Source organism: Hyperoodon ampullatus, assembly GCF_949752795.1.
Source record: "Hyperoodon ampullatus genome assembly, chromosome: 2".
Lineage (NCBI taxonomy): Eukaryota > Metazoa > Chordata > Mammalia > Artiodactyla > Ziphiidae > Hyperoodon > Hyperoodon ampullatus.
The window spans coordinates 194,991,668-195,013,605 of NC_136915.1; the positions used below are offsets into that span (position 1 = coordinate 194,991,668).

Below are 21,938 nucleotides of genomic sequence, written 5' to 3' on the forward strand. Positions count from 1 at the left end.
AACTGGTTCTCTAATCTGAATGCCTGATTTCAGTTATAACAATTTTTTTCCAGTCATCCTTGGAAAACTTTAAATATTTCCCAAATCTACTCAGTTTAAGAACAGTAGTTTTTTGACATGGAATTAATTTTTGTGAGCAACAGACGTCTAAGTTTTAAAGAAAATGTAATTTTGTTGAGGTAGGCAAGAGGCTGTGAAAGAAGTATTTATTATAGGGGGAAAAAAAGCCCAGCACTTTCTCACTAAATATGCCTCAAATTTACCTTTATCTCATTCACATTTAACTTTCATTCTTTAAAAAGGTATATGACATTGATAATAACTCATTAACCATAAGAATCTACCTAATTTTTTCTTCACCTTCCTTCTCACTAGGATCAACTGGAATAGATTCTCATAAAGAGACAAAATGATGTAAAAAAAATGACAATAAATCTATGAGCTTCTCATGAGATTTCCCATAAAAATGGTCTCAGCCCAAGTGTACTTTTTGTTCTATGATATTAAATGACATACTGGGCCAAGATCTGGATTTCCTTTGTCATAGATCAGGCATAAAAAATATTTTTCTATCTCTGTGAATTAGGTATAAGTCATGAAAATATGTTAATGAATTGATAATTCAAAACTCATGTGGTCTGTTTTCCCTGGACGTTTTTTTTGTTTGTTTGTTTGGTACGCAGGCCTCTCACTGTTGTGGCCTCTCCCGTTGTGGAGCACAGCCTCCGGACGCGCAGGCTCAGTGCCCATGGCTCACGGGCCCAGCCGCTCCACGGCATGTGGGATCTTCCTGGACCAGGGCATGAACCCATGTCCCCTGCATAGGCAGGCGGACTCTCAACCACTGCACCACCAGGGAAGCCCTCCCTGGACGGTTTTATCACTAAAAAAGGAAGGCAGGCATCCCTATCCTATTTTATTTTATTTTATATATATATATATATATATATATATATATATATATATACACACACACACACACACACATATACATATATGTATTTATACATGTGTATTTTTTGGCTGTGCAGCTTGCAGAATTGTAGTTCCCTGGCCAGGGATTGAACCCGTGCCCCGTGCAGTAGAAGTGTGGAGTGTTAACCACTGGACTACCAGGGAATTCCCCAGGCATCCCTACCCTTAATGCCCCCCCCAGTGGCTACATTCCTGGTTCTAAAATGGGTGGGTTAATTTCTGTTGCCACTGCTGATTTCACTTAAAAGGGTCGCTAAAGTATATGAGAAGCATGATTCCAGAACTGTGCCACTGACGAGAATATCATTCCTGCTTCAAAATTGAGGGCTACACCTCAAACTCGAGGTTATGGATGCTCTGTGAGATTAAAATTTCACCTCAGTGTGAAAAGTAAGTAAAAGACATGGTTACAACAAGAAATAGACCAGTAAGAAGTCATTTTATTTAGGCCACAGCACATCCACCCTCCAATGTTGTAATCGTCATTGTTGTGTTTTTTGACAACTTGATTCAGTCCAACCAGTTTCAATTCAATACATGGAGAGTTGACGTGCTGTCTGGTCACCCAGGCTGGCACTGCACGTATCAAAGACTCAGGCCTGAGGAAGCCATGTCCTGAGGTTTTAAAAGGGTGACAATTTTAGCATAGCTTGAACCTAAGCCTACGGTGTTCTTCTGACTTTGGGGACTGCCTCAGCCTATCGGTAAGGAGAAAGAGTGAGCTGAATGTGAGTCTGGAAAGAGGCCATGCCTGTCCATTCTTTTGTACAATGGTCAAACTTAAGATCTGTGTCAGTGAGTGAGAGGTTCTGGAGTTGTGTTCTGGGTGGTGGCCAGGAAGCTGGGTCCCAGACAGCATGGCGCTGGTGTTTGAGCACCGTTGGGAAGGGGCACCTGGGATTCAGAACCCAAGGGACCCAGCCATTTCCACTGCTTGCCCCGAGATAGAAATCGCAGATGATAGGTCATTGGGAAACCACGTGTTTTTGAGGTCTGGTATCTTCATGGTCACTCATAAGCCTTGCTTTAATAAGTTTTTTTCAAAGCCCTCCAAGGGATGGGGGGCATGCAAAAGGAATATAGAAAACACAACACTGGATATGAAAGCACATCCAAGCTAAAGTAACATGGAATGCTATATTCTGGGTGTGTAACTCAGACTCTTTCCTTTTTTTTTTTTTTTTTTTTTTTTGCGGTATGCGGGCCTCTCACCACTGTAGCCTCTCCCCTTGCAGAGCACAGGCTCCGGACGCGCAGGCTCAGCAGCCATGGTTCACGGGCCCAGTCGCTCTGTGACATGTGGGATCTTCCCGGACCGGGGCACGAAACCGTGTCCCCTGCATCGGCAGGTGGACTCTCAACCACTGCGCCACCAGGAAAGCCAAGATTCTTTCCTTTTTTGCCCAGCACAAGTTTCATTAACCATAGAAAAAGCCTGCAAACATTCATAATTCAAGACAGTAGGCACATACAGATTCTTACCCAACCCATAATGAAAAATAAAATGAGATTTTGTGTGCCAATTAAACAAACAGATGGTTCAGCCCTGAGAGCCTCTTAAAATGGTAGTTTTAACTACCACTGGATTCCTGACTCTCATCTGAAAATTATGACCACTGATGACCACTAAGAGAAAAAGGTGGAGGGATAGATGGGTGTTACTGTAGTGAACATTTATTCAACATCACCTGTGTGCTTGCTGTCCATTTTGTGAAACCCTCTGCAAGTATTACTCCATCTAATCTCCTATGTACCTGTACATACATTAGGTGTGGTGATTCTGTCTCTACATACAAGGAGAACAAAGCTCACAAATATTATTTAGCCTGTACAAGGTCCTAACTGGCTGAGCTAGGATTCAAAACCAGGTCGGTGTGAATACAATGCAAAGCCCAGTTCGTTATGGGTATTGTTTTACATTCTGTTCTTCAATGCATGACATAAATAGAGATGTATGTGAAAATTCAAAAGCACATTAAAATGACAAGAGGAACCACAATACCATTTCATCTTATGAAATGGGAAATTACACATACCATATCTTACAATGAGTTTCAAAATTATATTGCTCAATGTTGTCTTACCAAGTACAAAATACTAAGACTAAAACCCAAGATATTTATTATTTACCTTCCATAAACTAGCCACTGTGTAAAATGCAAGGGATGACGATTCACCAGCACCTTTAAGAAACACAAATAGAGTTAACAAGTCAAATGCCCAAAGGTGATAATCATGGTGATGATGACAAAAACAGTGATTAGTATCATTTTTTGAGTTCCTAAGTGAGGAAGGGCTCAATGACTATTTAAGGGTTCAGTGCACTTAAGGGTTTCACAGACATTGTCTTACCTAATAGCCATACAGCCCTATGAGCAGATATTATAGATTATCGGGAGAAGAACTGAGGTTCAGAGAGGGTATGTCACTTTTCCAAGGTCACACAGCTAGAGAGTGGCAACGGAGAGATCCAAACCCTCCTGTGCTGGTTCCAAACATCTATGATCTTAACTGGAACATTCCATGTAAAGAGATAACTAACTAGATAAGTCGATTTATGATATGCATCCCCAAGAGTGCTACACATTATTATTATTCTAAATGTTAGAAGACTTTGGTGGCCTGAGGGCACCAGGAAAATTGTCATGAAGTTGGATTTTGAATCAAGTCTTGGGGATGGCTATGAATCAGGGTCATTAAAAGAAGGAAAGATATCCCAGGCTAGGGTAAAATTAAACTGAAAGGGAGAGAGGCTGCCTGTGCTGAAACCCTATTGGGTGACAATAAATTGTAATTGAACTGAATTGGAAATGAAATAAGTGATTTCATTAAAGAATATTGATAATATTATTGAAAAGGCAACTTGGAGATGGATTGGGGAGGACTTTCAATAATAATAGTTAAGATTCTGGAGTCTTCTACTAAAATACTTTAGCAAGAATGAAGCATATCAGTACATTGTAAAAGTGGACTCGTGGCAGTATCTATAATGCACGGTGGGGGGTGGGACTTCCCTGGTGGTCCAGTGGTTAAGACTCCATGCTCCTAGTGCAGGGGGCACAGTTTCGATCCTTGGTCCAGGAACTAGGATCCCACATGCCACATGGCATGGCCAAAAAAAAAATAAATAAATAAAATGCATGGGGAAAGGAGGAGTCACGGTTTAGAACTGAGTATAAAGGTTGGTGAAATAGGATAGGATAAGAGTCAGACTAGGGGAAAGGACAGGGAAAAGGAAAGAAGCCCAGACCCCAGATACTAGATATTCACGGACAATGTACCAAAGTTCGAGAATAAAGTGAAATGGATACTCTGTATCCTGCACTCCCAGGAGGTGGCCTTATGTAGTTAGTAAAAACATACAAGAGCTTTGGTGTCTGGTAGGCCAGAGCTTGAGTTTCTGCACTGTTACTTATCACTCTATATATTCATTGAATTCAATTTATTCAAACTCTCAGCCTCCTCATTTCCTCATTTCTAAAACAAGCATAATAACACTTACCACCCAGAGATATTCTGAGGAGAGTAGGTATTCCAAAAACATTCCTCTTTTTACGCAAGAGAGAGAAGGTTCCTGACATAAAAAGCCACGAGAAACCGACCCAATATGAATCTTTCTGAAAATGTTCAATAAAAATGATCTCATGACCTTTTCCAGGGTAGTTAATTTATGGATGTTCATATATTATTTTAATATTTTCTACATCATGAGCTGATTATCTTTAGCTAAGACCGTTGGTAGAAATACTCAGCATGGAAAATGGTTACCGACCAAGGCTGAAGCGTGTTGGTTAACATGGCAAAGGTAGCAAAACTCACCTGTACATTTCTATGTTCTCAAGCGTGAACTTTCAGGAGACTTCAAGTGTGATATTAAGGAAGTCACTTAACTTATTTAGCTCAGAGCATTTGCTTGCAAAGGGTGGTATGTGGTATGTCATAGTGGGAATGTAACATCCGTAAGTGATGATAAAGGGCTGTGTACTTTGTGAAATATCCTCACCTCCACTCTGTTTGGTCATTTCATAATCTTGAGGTTAAAGGAGTGTGAATTCTATTTACAAATAAGCACGTTTGTCTTACTTTTCTCTTTGGAACCTGTTTTCTCCAAGTTGCGTTATGTAATGAATGAATCCAATTTCATTGTGAGCCCAAGAGAGGGTGACTTTTTAATGTTACTGAAGAGACGATTGGATTTAACTTTTTTTCTCATTAAAATATGATTTGCAAATGTCTTTCAAAATGAAGTGCTTCCAAGCGAAACAAATCATCGTCCTAATCCTCAATCTTCTCTTTGAAACACCTTTTCATTGAAACAAAAACAAATCACCCTGAACTTCAGTTTTGCTGCAGGAGCTCATTGTCTTATCAGCCGGCTTCACCATAAACTAGAGAAGTTGTGGTTTAACTCCGAGATGGGGCTGCTGCGGCCGCTGCCATGGCAACCCGCTGCACCATTTGCAAAGGCTTGTGCGCTTAACCGCACCAGCTACACCTCTTCCTTTCCTATAAAGACTCAGAAAAAGAAAAACAGAAGTACCCTGAGGAGGAGAAACCACAAGCGCAGAAAAGCCACCAGTGCTGCTCTTAGCTGTGCAAACAGCCGTCTGGCGAGGAGAGCGTGTTGAAAACCTATTCTATTTGAGAGGGGAGCTTTTCCCATTAGGCCGGTTCCTTTAATGATTTTGAAAGTCAGTCGAGTGTTTCTGTTCGGAGTTTTCAGCAAGGGGAAATGAGAAGAAGTTAGTAGCGCGTGTATCAGACTCTGCTTTTATTTCCCTTCCCTTCTGGGCAGCCTCGGCCGACCCTGGGATGCTGTTTGCAACTCTACTCTAATAAAAATTCATTTAAAATAAATACATAAATAAACCAACGGAAGACCAGTTGGTTAGGTAGAGTCCCTACAGTCTAGCGTGGATCTTCTGTTTATCTCTTGTTATCTTGTATTTAGTTCACCAAAAAAAAAAAAAGAGTATGATTTAGATTTCACTCCTGATTCGTCAAAAAAAAATCTGTGGATGGGGCTGCCAGTCTCTGACCTTGACGCAGAACTGAGTCAACGCGCAGCCCCGCCCCCAGCTTTCAATTACCCGCCAACAGGGAACCTGCCCACCGTCTCTCTCCCTCTCCCCACTTGTTTTAGGAAACGTAGGTTTGATCAGCACAGTCTTTTTTGTTTGTTTGTTTAGTTTTAAAGCATGCCCGTAATAACAATAAACCATTTTCAGGCGTGTTCTCTTTTTCCTTCCTTGAGGATTTGGGTAAAAATACTGAAGGATAAGGTCCCAGCTTGGTTTTAGTTCGTCTGAGGTCTGTTCACATCCCCTCCCCGCCTTCCCAGCTTCTCCACCCTCCAACTGTTCTCTAAATAAGAATCTACCTCTTTTAATTTGCACTTTTTAAAAACACATTTCAATGTGGGACTTAACTCTGAATCCCATTTTGATGGTCCACACGTGATATTTTACTCATTTTGGGTCTGTTTAGAGTAACGGCTGGATTTAGCGTTAAATGTGTTTCCCTTATGGCAGTGTGTAGTTGAACAAGTGTGGCGTTATTTAAAGTCAGATCTGCATTTGAAACCAAACTCCTCTTGCAATGAGCTCTTTAGCCTTGCATAGATTTATTTATTGAGCCTTCCTCTGTAAAAAGAGGACCATGCTATCTACTTTGTGGGGTTTCTGATTAAATGAAGTAATACATACATTTATTTATCATAGTGCCATTCACAAAGGAGCCGGTTATTAAATAGTAAAAACTATTAACAGTACTAAAGACACTAGTAAAACAATTTCACGACTTGTGCAAACATCCTTCGATGACTCTTTGAATTTCTTTGACTACGATCTTACCCTATCTTAGAGAAAGCAAAGAGCTACAAAAGCATGCTTACTAAGAGATTAATACAATTAAAAAGTTTTTGATATCTGGAGTATATTTTATAAATGTGGTATTTATCCCTGGATTTCAATAAAGGAAAACAGACTTTTTCATAAGAAATAAAAAGACATTTAATACATAAATAAACCTATTCTGAGAAATGGTTTTACGGAGTCAATGCATGAGGAAGTATTTTCACCAATCATTCTTAACCCTGGTTCCCCACCATCATCACCATCAGAGCTTTAAGAAAATACCAGCCCACAGATCCCTACACACCTCAAATTTACTAAATCAGAATTTGCAGAGATGGAGCCAGGACTTTTAATCTGTATTTTGGGTATATGTGTACAGTTGCACATCACTGATACAACCCAGCATCACTGGGGTTCCTGGTCCTCATACCCATCCCATTGTCTACAGAATGTTCGTGGAAAAAAATGGGTTTGTGTCAAATGCTTTTGAGAGATTCTGGGTTAAACAAAGCTGCATAAATTTTCTCTTTGACTTTGCTACATTAACACACTTTATATATCTCTCCAGGGGACATGAAGCATGAAATACTTCTGAAAAAAAAATGACTATGGGCCATTTTAAGACATTCAAGTCTGAATCAAAGACTCCAGGTTGGCCACCAATACCCAAGAAGTGATAATCTCGTTTTCTTTCCCCCCATGACTTATAGATACATATTTTAAGATAGAAAGTAAGGCAAAATAGCCAATCTTTTGTAGATGGTCATCTTGCATTTATTATTATTTTTCTTATTTGTTAGTTAATTACAATGGTTAAAATTCATAACATGTTTTAAGCCAAATATGAAAGACATATAAATGCAGGCCTAGTTTTAGAGGTGGATGTGTGTGTACTCACATGTGCTCACGTGTGAACAAGAATATTTGTGATGCAGCACATGACAGTTATTTGGGAGACAGACAGATATGATTAGTTTATTTATTTATTTATTTTAAATTAATTTTTTTGGAGTAGAGTTGATGTACAATGTTGTGTTAGTTTCTGCTGTACAGCAAAGTGGATCAGCTATACAAACACATATATCCACTCTTTTTAAGATTCTTTTCCCATATAGGTCATTACAGAGTATTGAGCAGAGTTCCCTGTGCTATACAGTAGGTCCTTATTAGTTATCTATTTTATATATAGGAGAGTGTATGTGTCAATTCCCATCTCCCAATTTATCCCTCCCCCACCCCCTTTCCCCCTTGGTAACCATAAGTTTGTTTTCTACATCTGTGACTCTATTTCTGTTTTGTAAATAAGTTCATTTGTACCACTTTTTAGGATTCCACATATAAGCGATATAATATGATACTTGTCTTTCTCTGTCTGAGTTACTTCACTAAGTATGACAACCTCTAGATAGCTAGATATGATTGCTGTATTTAAAAAATTAAGAATTTTAAAATTTTATTCCACTCCGAGGCCAAGTGCATTTGCCTTATTTATCCTTAACTTAATTTTACAAATTGATACCTTTCTTATTTGTGTTTTTATTCAAGTGTGTGTGTGTGTGTGTGTGGAAAGTTTACACAGGACTGTAAGTTCTATAGTAAAAGACAATCCTTTACCTCCATCCTACCCCTCATCCTCCATCTTCCCAGAAGCAAATACAAACACAAAGATATTTCACCATTTCTAAATGGTATTGTCTGTTGTTCTGCAGTTTCTTTTTCTTTTTTTCCAAAGATTTTAGCCAGTATCCATTGACTTCCTTTCTTCTTCTTGGAATGTTGCTTTTTAATACACCTTGTTTTGTTCATGGATGCAATGTTGTCTCATTTCTGAGAAGATGAATTATAGTTGGTTTTAGTGGTTTGTGTTCTCCTTGAAATGTCTTGTTTCTCCCAGGTCTGTCTTCTGTTTATCTTGGTCTCTGTCCTTCTTCTTAGAGGCTTCAGTCTAAGTTTCTTGGAAGTCCATTGTATTTCAGAGTGAGGTTCCCCAATAGGTATGTTGAAATTCTGTCATAATTGATGGAGCTTATAAGTCATGGGTCTTACTAAATTGCATGAAATCAGAAAGGCATTTAAACTCGATGAGCCTTAGTTTCCTTATCTATCAAAGGAGCTACATGTCAATAGATATTAAAATCCTATGTTTCTATACCATAGGAATAAAAATATAAATTATTTTCTGGTGGTCAGCAGCAACTATTTTATCTACAGGACTCCAGGAACTTTTAACAATATAAGCAATGCTTTAACACAAATCTTGAATGAAGCATAAGAAAACTAGTATTGGATAGACTCCTTCACACCTACCACTTCCTAAGTGTGTGACTGATCAAGCTCCTTGAAGTATCAGTTTTTTTCCCTATAAAATAGGAAAAATAATTGCTAACTCATTGACTTGCTGGGATGATTAAGGGCAAAAACATGTAAAGAGGTTTGCATAGTGTCTGATACATAACATTTCAGCAAACTCTTGCTATAATTATTATATTTACTGGTGGAGGGAAGGAAAGACTACTTCCTATGATTCTCTGAAATCCAGCTAATGCTTCGTTTGTAATTTACACAAAGGGCTTACTCCACAGATACTTAGTAATTTGATGCATTTATTGGATTTGCTGTTTGTGGACCATATATCACATTTACAGAATAAGTAAAGGTAGAATCCTTTAATTTTTATTTATCCGCTTTATTATTATCCTGCCTTAGTAAGCAAGGAAAACCATACATAGCTGTTTTAGTTGACCTGTGTTTTTTGTCTTGATTTGCTTTTTCCATTTTTGTATTGTCTTTACGTTTATGGAGGTCAGGTGTGCATTCTCAGCCTTCAAAACACGAGACCGTTCATTTTAGGCTGGACGCTGAAAATCAGCATTTATTTCATCTCTGTCCTCATACTTTTCTTAGATTTGCTGAACTAGACAGATTTAATTCCCTTTGGAAATGGTGTTCCATTCCTTCTGAGGAAGTGGGGGGCCAGGGTGCTGGGTGGTGATGGGAACAGTTGGTATTCAAAGCCCAAGCATGTCTTTTGAAATGTCATTTTCACTCAATTGATTCCTAGTTTTTGCTGAAATCTCTGATGGGGGACTTAAGGGTGCAACTTCAAGGTAGCTTTGATTTGCAATCACTTGAACATTTTGAGTTGTAAAAGAAACATATTGGGAAAGGTAAATTCAATAACAAGACACGTGTTAGAATAACACAGCTCTGAAGATCAAGTGGTCTGTTAACTACATTTTCATTTGTTTAATGTACCTAGTCAATTCCATGGGTGATTCACAGCAGCAGGATTATAACGCTGGGAAATGATTTGCAGATTTTTGGTGCTATGGTGCCACCTACTGGAAGATTTCTAAATAGTCCTTTGTCTAAATAATGAAAACAGGCACTTACGTGTGTTAAAAAATGGTGTAGAAAATATTATCCCCAGAGGAGTAAAAGTCAAAGGATAACATATAGAAACACAAGGTATATAACAGTGCTCTCTTTTATTATATTTATTGGATGTGATGTGTGTGTAGAATCTAAGAGACCATTCAATGCAGTTCACACTTTGAGAAATCCTGACACCTTCCCTTTACTATCACACCCTAAGCCTGTGACCTCCTAATTCCTGCCGCTATTTCACATATTTTTCTTTACCTGTTTTCCACATCCTCCCAGCATTGTTCGCATATAATGTCTACGCATATTGTAATGCTATTTATATGAATACAATCTCCTAATTTTAAATAGGTATTTATTGTACATAGTTATTAAGTGCTTTAGTCAGATGTTTTGTTTGCTTTTCCAGGTCTATTTGACTCCACTATCAGTAGATGATTTCTTTCTAGTCATACATAAACTTGGGTATAAAGACAGCAGGGCTGTCCACCTACATCAGACAACAGACATAACCACATTAACTCCGCTGGCCGAGCAGATCCCTCTGTGACCAAACTCAGCAGCCAAATGGGTAGATAGTGACATAGTTAAATACCTCATACAACCCGTCTCATCAGGTCTTCCTGTTTGGTGATGAAAATTCAGTACAGTTCCTTCTGTCTATGATTTTGCTAACGTTCTGATAATGTCTGAAATGCAACGGACACTTGAAATCACTTGAAGACTTACAAAATGTGATGAGACATCGACAAATTATGCAGACATATGGTAATATTGTCTCCTCTAAATATTTAAGTAACTTCACCTATCCTCTACTTTATCATGTTTTCGTTTGTTTGTTTTTTGTTTTTGTTTATTTTTCGCCAGACCTCGGGGCTTGTGGGATCTTAGTTTCCGATCAGGGATTGAACCTGGGTCCTCGGCAGTGAGGGAAGGGAGTCCTAACCACTGGACCACCAGGGAATTCCCATCCGCTACTTTATCTTGTGTGGAGAGACATATTCTGCAGAAGTATTTGTCAGTGTACATTAATATAAAAGTTAGAAGATTATTTGGGAGCTGGATATGTCCTTTAGATATTATTTAGATTTATAACTAGTCTATTTCATGTAGATTGTCTTTATATGTGTTCCTACTTTCCGAACTGTAGTTAATTTTTTGATGTTTTAAAAACTAATTGAAATATTTTTTAAAAATGTATGTAGTCTAGTGGATATAACTTATTGAAATGAAAGTGTCATTTCCAGTTATATTGCTGTAGTGCCTGAATATTTTCTTAAAAATGTTGGCTTAAATTTGGGAATGACTTACATTTGTAAAATTTTATTTTCAAAGGTTTCTATCCTATTTTTTGAGTGCCTAAATAATGTTCACATGATTTATCATGTTGACTAAAAGTGTTACAGGGACTGCAAATCTGCTCACAGGGATTTTGTGACCATGAGAACAAGCGGTTTTAGTCTTACACTGAGTATAAACTGTGTTGCCGAAGGCTTGGAATTTTCTTTCAAAAAGATAGAAGGCTCTGTGTGTGTGTGTGTGTAATACTCTATAAAGAAAATGAAATAAAACATAAGCATCTGTGTTTTAATACACTAGAAATCACTCAGTGGACGAATTTAGAATCAGCTTCTGAGATAAATAGATAGAAAAGAAAATGCATATTCAGTTTGAGAAGCTTTTATGGGAAGTAAACAGGAACAGAGAAGAAAGGAAGTGTGATCAATGTTTAGATATTATGTTGTGTTCCATGGATGCTGAATTTTGTTGCATTGAAGGTTAAAGGATTTGGGGAAATGTTAGATATGAGACCATGATTAGACCAGAAATATGTAGATATAGGTACCGATAGATAACTTATAGATATATAGATATACAGATATGTTATTATTCTATTCCCAAGCTCTAGAAGCCTCTTCACAGCTAAACAAGAGATGTGTGAGTTGTAATTCTTTGTTGATGTTACTGTTGTTTGGTTGCCTTTCCTGTCAAAATAATATCCTGTAGTAAGTTAAACTGACACACCAGTGAATTTTCTGATATTGGTCTGTACCATACAGAGAGCATTCACTTAGCAAACTATAATTTAGTCTGAATGTCTATATTTAGGGTCAAGTTTATTTTAGCCTTCGTAACACTATGAGTCATTTACTCTGAGGTCCGATCCTGATTAAGATGCTTTTTTACTCAGCTTCTGAGCTTTTCATAAACACTGATCTCTATGGAACCTAAAACACTGGCTAAAAGAATTTCCTGGCTGAAAGGTCAAATGGAGAGAAAGCCTAGAGGGCCAAGTTGATGGGGAAAGCAGGATGCCAGAGGGTGGAGAGATGGCTTGTGGAGTCAGACGGGCTCAGGGTCAAGCCCTGGCTAGCCTGGACCAGCCCTGAAAGCTCGGTCAAGGCATCCATCTTCTCTGAGCTCCTGAGGGTTGCTTTGATGCTTCAGAAAGAAAATACAAGCAAAAGGCTTAGCGTACTGCCTGGTACCCAGTAAACACTCAATACACATTAGCAATTAGTAATAAAATATTATTTCTGAAATGTTCTTTAAAAAAGACAACTCTCTAGTAACTGTCTTCTTCATTTTGGTAACTTACCTTACTCTCCTTTTCCAAACTTAGACTGAAATACTGAACATCATCTATTTCCTTTAAAGAAGTGTATTGCTTTCGAACCAGTTGGAATTAAATGAGTATCGCTGGGGCATTTGACACAAATGTGGCCTGATAAGTGGTCTACTGGTTGGAAACATTTCTAGCATATTTATTCTAGCATTCATAGTTCTTAGGTGAAAAAGGAATAGCTTCCTTGTTGTCCCATCATTTCTTTTCTCATGTCCACAATAAATATATGATAAATTATAATTCCTTATTATAAAATGCTCTATGTCATTTGTGTTACATATTTTAGTGGCAAAAAATTAATAGATCAGAACAATAGATTAGAGTGGTCTGTGGAATTAGTGATGGAGCTAGTATGGGTACCATTAAGATTTCTCTTTTCTCTGTCATCATATCTATTATTTGATTTTTCCTCTATATTAATTGATTCCGTCACTCAGGAAAAAAATTCAGTCTCCTCACCTAGTCTCTAGTGTTCGCTCTTGGCTTTTGTCCCAAAGCTGTTGTTTTCAGGTCTGATTTCTCCCTTGCATTTACTCATGCTCAGAATCATTCAGTAATGACATGTAGACCACATATTATGCACAAGACTCTTTGCTATGTAGCCAAAGCTTCTTCCCTTCTTCCCCATACTCATGTTGTGTGATTCTTGCTGACCTCAGGTGGATGGGATTTTATTTATTAGTCATAATAAAGTACATCTATGACTTAAATGTCTTTGTAGACCACTGAAGATTAAATCTCTATCTCTATCTATATGTCTTATGGGTTATGAGCTTTTCCAGGGAAAAGGACCATGCCTTCATCATGTTCAAAAGTAGCCACTAATAGCATGCCAGCAAAACAATATATCTTTCTTGGACCTGACTGAATCAAATGAACTTGTCTGAAGTTCCAAGCATTTAAGTGTTTACACTGAGAAGCGGCACAATCAAAATAGTTTTAGATACTTAAAACCTTATAGATTTCTCAGATGAAGAAGAGGGGTGTATTCTATGAAATGTGTTCATACACTTAAACTAACTTGAATATTTTGGATGTGGCAATATGCTAAATTCTTTATGAACAATTACCACGAGGGCTATTTTTTCTTCACTTAAAACACAAGATGTTAGTTACTGATACGCTGATATTTTATTTCTCTTATTACCTTTTTTTACAAATCAACACAATTCTAAGAACTTTATTTAGAAGGAAATAAGAATAAATGACAGGAAAGGGAAGACTATTAACAGGAAGATAAAAACTTTGAAAAAGTCATTTTATATGGGATAGAAAGGTAAAAGCTGACTAAAGAGGAGGGACAAAAGTGCAAATAATATAAATGTAAAACAATATTAAGTATGAATGGTTAAGAAAAAGTAGAATCAACTATACTTCAATAAAATAAATTTAAAGAAAAGAAAGAAAACAGAGAACTATAATAAGAAAATATTTTATATATTTTAAAAAATATATTTTAATAATTACACATATTTATATAATATATATTTTACATATACATATATAAAATTAAAAAAAACACATTTTATTTTGAAGAATAAGCCAGGAAATGTGATTGAAGAATATTGGGTCATATACCTCTGATGGTGCTTCTGAGGGGAGAGAGTTTTTTCAGATCAGTTTGTCCTCAGAAAATAAAATCTCAAGGCAGGAAGTACCTTAAATACTCACCTACTCATACTTCCATCTGCTGCTTGCTGCCCTTTCACCAGGTGAGTTGACTGTCATTTGGGGGAGAATTCTATAATCTATTTAATTGTCACTTACTAAGATGGTGGATGGGTCCATGTCTTACTCCATGTGGATGGAATCCAGTTCCCATCACGCCAAAAAAGCTAGTTTTCCCAACATTCCCACAGACCCTAGTGATCAATCCAGTGAACCATGTTAGTACTCGTCTTAGTTCAATCATTTCCTTCTTGAAACAACCCTTGCTCTGAAGTCTTGTTGACTTTGGGCTCCCCCCTGCATGGAAAGTGAGGTCACTTTTGCTGGGCTCTCCTTCAATATTAACCTTTAGGTTTCTATCCTGGATGCTCCTCTTTTATATGACTTGGAATCTTCACCTCCACAGCTGTAATATCCGTCCATATGCTGATCTGCAGCCTCAGCCGAGATGTATAGCCTGAGCTGCTCAACTCCACAGATAGCGCTGCTAAGCGTTTTCACACAGAAGTCTCAGGCATATCAGATGCTCCCCTCCCACCTGCTTTCCTTTCGTCCTTCACTCAGTGAAAGCGTCCACAGTCTACTTACTGCAGTTCACTAAGATGTTTAGTTACCAACTTGAATGTCTTTCCAATTATTCCTCCTCCTCCTCGCATTCAGAGATTTACAAAACCTTGATGACTACTTCCTAAGTGTTTCATGAATCCTATTTTTTTTTTTTGAGTTGTGGGTACAATTTTACTCACGTAGGACATCATCCTTCTCATATGTTTTTCTTTAAGTCTCCTCATTTTCCTGTTCCCAGCTTTGCCTTCTGATAATCTATCTTCCATTTCATAACAAGACTGATCGAAAATTGAAATGCTTCTCCATTAGACCTCCCCTTAACACCTCTTGCCGATGGCTAAAGCCTGCAAGGTAAATCCCAACTTCTTCTTATTCTAGGACTAAAGTAGCTGTCCATAATCCTTTAGGTCACAGACTAAATGTACCCACAAAACCCTCTCTAACACCTCTTCCCCCAGCCAGCCACCAACCCTGAGAGTCTGAATTAGGTGATCCTCATATTTGTTTCTGTATCACATTTCCTCTTGTCTGTCATCACACTGTATGGCTTTCTTTCTTTTCCTTTCTTTCTTTCTTTCTTTCTTTCTTTCTTTCTTTCTTTCTTTCTTTCTTTCTTTCTTTCTTTCTTCTTTCTTTCTTTCTTTCTCTTCCTTCCTTCTTTCTTTCTCTCTTTTCTTTTTTTTTTTGTTCTATATCTCACATTGAACTAAGCTCACTGGAGGCAGAGAATTTCTATAACTCAATCATATTTTATCCTAGAATGTGGCATAATGTCTAGAATATAGTAAGTACTCAATCAATAATCATCATCTCAATAAAGGAATGCATTTGGGAAATTTTTTCCAGAAGTCTTTTCAAAGTCTTTTGCAGACTTGAAACTAATTCCAAAACTCTCCTATATTTTCTATTATTTTTATTTTACCTGAGAATTCAAAAACTAATAGCATAGTTTTGACATACTTGGGCTTTGTAAACATGATATTAAGAGAAGGACTATGGTTTCACTGGGGTAAAATGTACTGAAAATTGTCACTTTGTGATTGTGAATTAACATAGGGATGCTGTTTGTATATACATATATATATATATATACACATAAATCTAACTTGTATTGACATATGTATGTATGAAGTTTGAAACTTTCTAACAGATGTTTGTTTTCCTTTTTGCAGAACAAGCCATCACTCCTTCCGCTCAAGGTATTTACATTTTACTTATTCTTGCCAAGTTTATATATTTAACATTGATAGAATTTTCTATTATTTTCTAGTGAAATCGTTGTGTAAGGACAACTTTATAATCATGAATAGTCCTTGACATTCTCTTGTTCTTAACATTCCTGCTTGTAAGATATAAAGTTTGATAACTACCTGAACATATTTTTATTTGTAGACATATTATTGTGTATAAATTATAGCGTTTCTTACAGCTGACAATAAATCACATAGCAGGTTTCCAATATCTTTTTAAATTTTACCACTATAAATAAATCAATTTATTTTAGTTAGATTGCAAAACGTCATAGTTAAGGAACTATATGAGAAATTAGAATTCTAAACATAACTTTATATATCTATATAAATTCCTGCAAGAGAAAAGTTTTGACAGTATTGAGATATTTTGTAATAATCATTTCCAAATTCGATTGTACAACTGAATTGTCTTAACAAGTGTCCTAATCCTGAGATAACTTTAAGCAATGAAGCTGCTGACAATAAATTCATATATATCAAGTGTCAAAGAAGAGAGAAAAATTAGATCTGATTAAAAATAAATTACACCATTTAAATGATATTGTTTTTGAAAATATGTTATTGATGTCCTGATTAATCATATGGTTGACATTATGCATTAAGAAGATAAGTAAAGCCCTTAAGATAACCCTGATTTAACAATTATAATACACGGTTCTAATGAGGCACATTCAAAATTTTCTGAGAAGTGGATTATTAAAGAAACTTTACCATGGCAGAGATATATTAAAGTCATTGATGCATAGTAGATTGTGATTGGTTTATGCCACCTAAAGACATGCAACTCAACATCTCTACCTTTTACAGAAGAGTAAATTCACCTCAACCATAGAAACAGGTTACTTTTGCAGAAGGGGAATGGGAGGGAGTAGAAAGGGGACTGAAGGTTTAAAACAGTAGGTGACCCTCACCTTATTGAGAGAGTGTCCTGATCTCTGCCCAGACTCAATCACAACAAGTCCCCAAATGGTGAAACCAGGTAAGTTAAAATAGTGACCCCCAATGCAAATCAGAACGTTCTCTCCCAAATACTGCCAAGGAGAATGTGATCAGTGGAAACCAGTATCTCTCCAAAGCAGGAGCACAGGGGCAATGTGGAATTGGCAACTGAAGCATGCTTTCTCATCCTAAATTCAGTTCTTATTTATGAAGTGAAGGAATGTGCATGGGGTTTTAGAATGTCTGCAAGGATGTTAAGGCTTCTAGGTGGAGGGTGGTTCTCCAAACACCCTTTCTTCATACATCATGAATTGAATTTGCTCTTGACTAGAAGTAATCCTTAGGAATGCTACTCTTCAAAACAGTAAAGCACTGTTATATGAGATATTTGCAGTGATTTTCCCTCTTTGAAATTCAAATCTAGCAAAGGCATGGAGGGAATGATAAAGGGAGAAAGTTGCGACAGTTTCCTCAAAGCAAATGCGATCATTGGAACTTTGCCGACACCAAAATTAGTTTAACCTGAAAACAATAAACGAATAATTGGTCATCTATAATGTTGAATGTGAATGAATGTTATTGGACAGAATTTTAAGCTCCTCCCACCCTTCTATCTTCTCTCTCTCCCCATCCCTGTCTCCCTCCAGTCTCTCCCCCACCAACCCACCTCCTCTCCTTTTACTCAGTATATACTGTAACGATGAGAGGACACTAAAGCTAGATTTAGGATTTGACACTGAAGACAGGAAGGCACCACTTGCTTGTTACTTAGTTGAACATGCTGACATGTAATTATGGGTAAAAGTTTGTTAATAAAAAACATTTATTTGTGAGTTATTAGGCTATGAAATTTTAGGGATTGGAATTTTTCTTTGGAAAAGAACACATATAACAGTTGTCCTATCTCTTTGGATTTCTGTAATCACAGAATAGTTCTGTGATCTTCCGTGTACACTGACGTCGAGGCAATTCCATGCAACTCAGATGGGTTTTACGGGTACTTGGTAAAAATGGATTTCACATCGCCTTCAACATTAATGAATAAAGCTGGGACTTCCTTATGTCGTTTCTGTTTCCATTTCTTAATTCTCTACTCAGTGATCTTCCATTTCAGTTCTTAGTTCTGCCCTTCTTAGCACTTCTGCTCCTTTTCTGATTTGCCCCCCATACTCTCCCTTTTCCCATATTTGTGCTATTCTCGCTTGCCCAATTAAAATTAAAATGCTTGTGTGATATAACTCAATTTTTTATTAATTAGATATTGCAAAACAAAATTTGCTATTCATAGAAGTAAACACATGTTAAACAGAAAATTCAGAAAAAAATGCACCTCTATAATCCTAATATTCAGAGAGCACAACATGTTTCTGTTTTTAAACTGGTGTACTTCTCCATTCTTCGAGATAAAGAAATCCACTTTCTGAATAAGAGAGCACACAGATGTAAAGGCCTTTAGTACACGGTGCTCATTTGCTCTGCAGGCAGGTTTTTCCATTTGTTTGCTCATCTCAGCTGTGCACAGACCTACTTCACCACACCCTTGCTACAGTTTTCTTTTCTCTTGCCACAGTTTTCTTTTTCTTGAAGTGAACTGAAACTGGGGAAAAAGTTATATCAGTATCTCAAATTGTGTTTCTTTGGTTATCATGAAAAAAACAATTTTGTACACTTGGGTCATCTGTATATTTGATTGTGAATTTTGTTTTCCAGTCTTTTGCTCGGTCTTTGCTTTGTTTGAATTTGATTAAGAAAAAAAAGAAAATCAGTGTGTGCGTCTAGAACTCTTGTTTTTCATTTTCTTCTCCTGGAATGCTAGCCCTCCTAATAATCCCCTTCCAAATTTATCTTTTTTTTTTTTTTTTTTCTGTACGCGGGCCTCTCACTGTTGTGGCCTCTCCCGTTGCGTAGCACAGGCTCTGGACGTGCAGGCTCAGTGGCCATGGCTCACGGGTACAGCCGCTCCGCGGCATATGGGATCTTCCCGCACTGGGGCACGAACCCGTGTCCCCTGCATCGGCAGGTGGACTCTCAACCACTGCGCCACCAGGGGAGCCCTTTTATCTTTCTTTATTCTTTTCTTTGTTGATCAATCTTTCACAATTTCTTTTAATCATCTTTATGCCTGGTGTTTCATCCTTCTGAACCCAATTGCTTTGGACAGTTGAGAATCCACCAGTGAAGTGAGAAGAGGGCAGCGAATAGCTGCTTTCACCTCATTTCCCCATTTTCACCTTTAGCCCTTTTTCTGCAGCTTACTTTCTGTCTAAGTCTATATATTCCATCTATCCCTGTGGATGCATATATAGTTGTACATATGCATGTACATACATGTGTACGCATTGTCAAATATACACACACCCCATATACACACACACACACCATAACTCATATCTGTATGGTGTGTGTGTATATACACACGTATAGGTAGGTGTATTTATGTACATGCAGTAATGGGCTGGGGAGTTAGCCAGCTCAGATGATATGATTCAGGGTGTGACTCACATGTTTATTTTCTCCCCCTTCCATCTCCCATGAATGTGACAGGACTGAACACAACAGAAGAGCCCTCTACTCTGCCTGCAGGTGACCCCTTATCTGCTCACAGCACTGCATTCTCACTCGCAAGCATCTCTGAACGAGGAAATGACTCCTCAGAGACCACGCCTCCTCCTAGCCCAGAAAGTACCACCATGGAAGCATCCCTGAACTCTTGGGATAATGATAGTACTCCTGCTGTGACAGGTTGGCAGCGATCTTAACTGAGGCGGGATTAGGGAAAAACTTGTCTCTCTTTGTTTTTTCCTTTTTAAATTTTAAAGTTATCAGAACAGTTTAAATTATGTTCAGTTCCTACGTGTGAGATTTTACTAAAGTGTGTAAAACGTAGAACATCTAGGTGTTCATGAAATATTGGCCAGCTAAAGTAATGAAGCCTGTTGTTAGGGAGAGGGGGAGGGAGGGAAGTCCCCCTAAGTAAAATCAGGGTGTGTTGACGGGGGACAGTGGCAGTTCTCGGTGTCCTCTGATCCCCACGTGCTGCATCATTTTCCTGTTTCCTGCTCACCTAAGTTTTCTGTAGCCCCGGGGAAGTCAGAATGTCCTCTTTCAGGTCTTTGTTGGTCTCGCACTCCCCGGCTCTTACCCCAAAGTAGAATTTTTCTTGGTTCAATCCCAGATCCTCAATATCAGAAAATTATTGGAGACAGACAATTTATTATTTTTTTAAAAAAAACACACTGAGGATTAATAATTCAGCTTTGTTATTTGGATTTCTTCCAGGGATATTTGCACTGTTTATTTTTTTTTAAGTATTTAATTAGGATTGTGAGTCCCAACGGTAGCATTTAAGATGATGTGGTCCTGTTCATAGCAAAATATCAGAGTGACATGGGAGGTATTTCTACTGGGGAAACCTCTGATGCTCCTAGAATCCAGGGACACCATTGATCCACTCGTTCTCTGTTTAATGTTAGGTCCACAAGTGTATCTGGTACGTAAACTGACCATCCTGAGATTTGCTCCTGCCTTTTCCTAAATAATGTGCTGTGTGCGACTTTCTGAGGCAAACTGGTTAATAGACATGTTCTGTTTAAAAAGACTAAGATATTTGTTCAATAAGGTCATCAATCTTAGCTTGAAACGCAAGCACGGATAACACCATCACATTCCTGGGTGATGGGTACACTCAGTGTTTTAAGTACCACCTGGATGAACTTTATTGGCTGTGGTAAGTGGTTGAATAAATGTTCAGTGCCTTTTATATCAATTACAGTAATGTATATTTAATATTTATCCCATTTTCCCTGCTACAATAGGGCAGCAGAGGTGACTGGGACCTATCTAAACATTGCAAGTGTTGAAATTCCTTTTAACAAAAGGAATGTGAGGATGATGGAACTGATGGCTACGTAGAACTTTTCATGCTAAACGTTTTTATTGACTGAATAACGTCACACAGAGTTTTCTGTTTCAAAGCTTCCACATTTCACCTCACATGCACAAATACACACATACAACATTCCTACCTTTTTATTTCCCAAATTTTTTTTCCCTGAAAACGTTAAAGCCAGAGATTTACATATGAAGCAATGTGCGAGAAAAAAAGGTTTAAAATGAAATAGATTGGACATATGGATGAATTATTTAAAAATACTAACTTGCTCTGGCTCAATAATCCTAGTGATAAAATTAGCTTGGAAAATTTCTTATGCTTTCAAACAATACAACACATTTTCTTTTCTGGAAAATAATCTTGGTGATATTTCAATTCTATACTGGGATAAAACCTATAGGTGTTACTTATTTTATGTTTATGATTGATTTGTACTGTGGAATGGAATGTAATCACATTTTTCTTGCTTACTAATATATGAAGGGGGAAACTATGCCTCAATCCATTTTTGTAACAGTATAATATACACCATTTCAAAAATTAAAAAAAATATTGCAATAAACATTCACATGCCTAACACTAAATTTAATTTTGTAATATTATCTTTATAAAATTAATGTATGCATGTTGCAAAACAGCATTATAGAAGCATTACACACACACACACACACACACACACACAATGAAGATACACTCTCCCCAAACACTGCTCCTTCAAAAGTTGTCTATCTTTCAGACTCTCAGCATATAATTCTGTGAGTGTGTGTGTTTCCTTATAT

The 21,938-nt window shown here is 37.5% G+C and overlaps 1 protein-coding gene across 1 annotated transcript in view; it reads left to right on the plus strand.

Moving 5' to 3' along the window:
- The window catches only part of PTPRC (protein tyrosine phosphatase receptor type C), a gene marked incomplete at both ends in the record, with an annotated part of 123,802 nt that overhangs the window by 38,624 nt on the left and 63,240 nt on the right, over positions 1–21,938 (plus strand). Inside the window, 2 exons of the mRNA XM_079724016.1 lie at positions 16,248–16,274; positions 19,812–20,009. Of these exons, the coding sequence (XP_079580142.1) occupies positions 16,248–16,274; positions 19,812–20,009 (225 nt within the window). The remainder of the gene's footprint in view (positions 1–16,247; positions 16,275–19,811; positions 20,010–21,938) is intronic.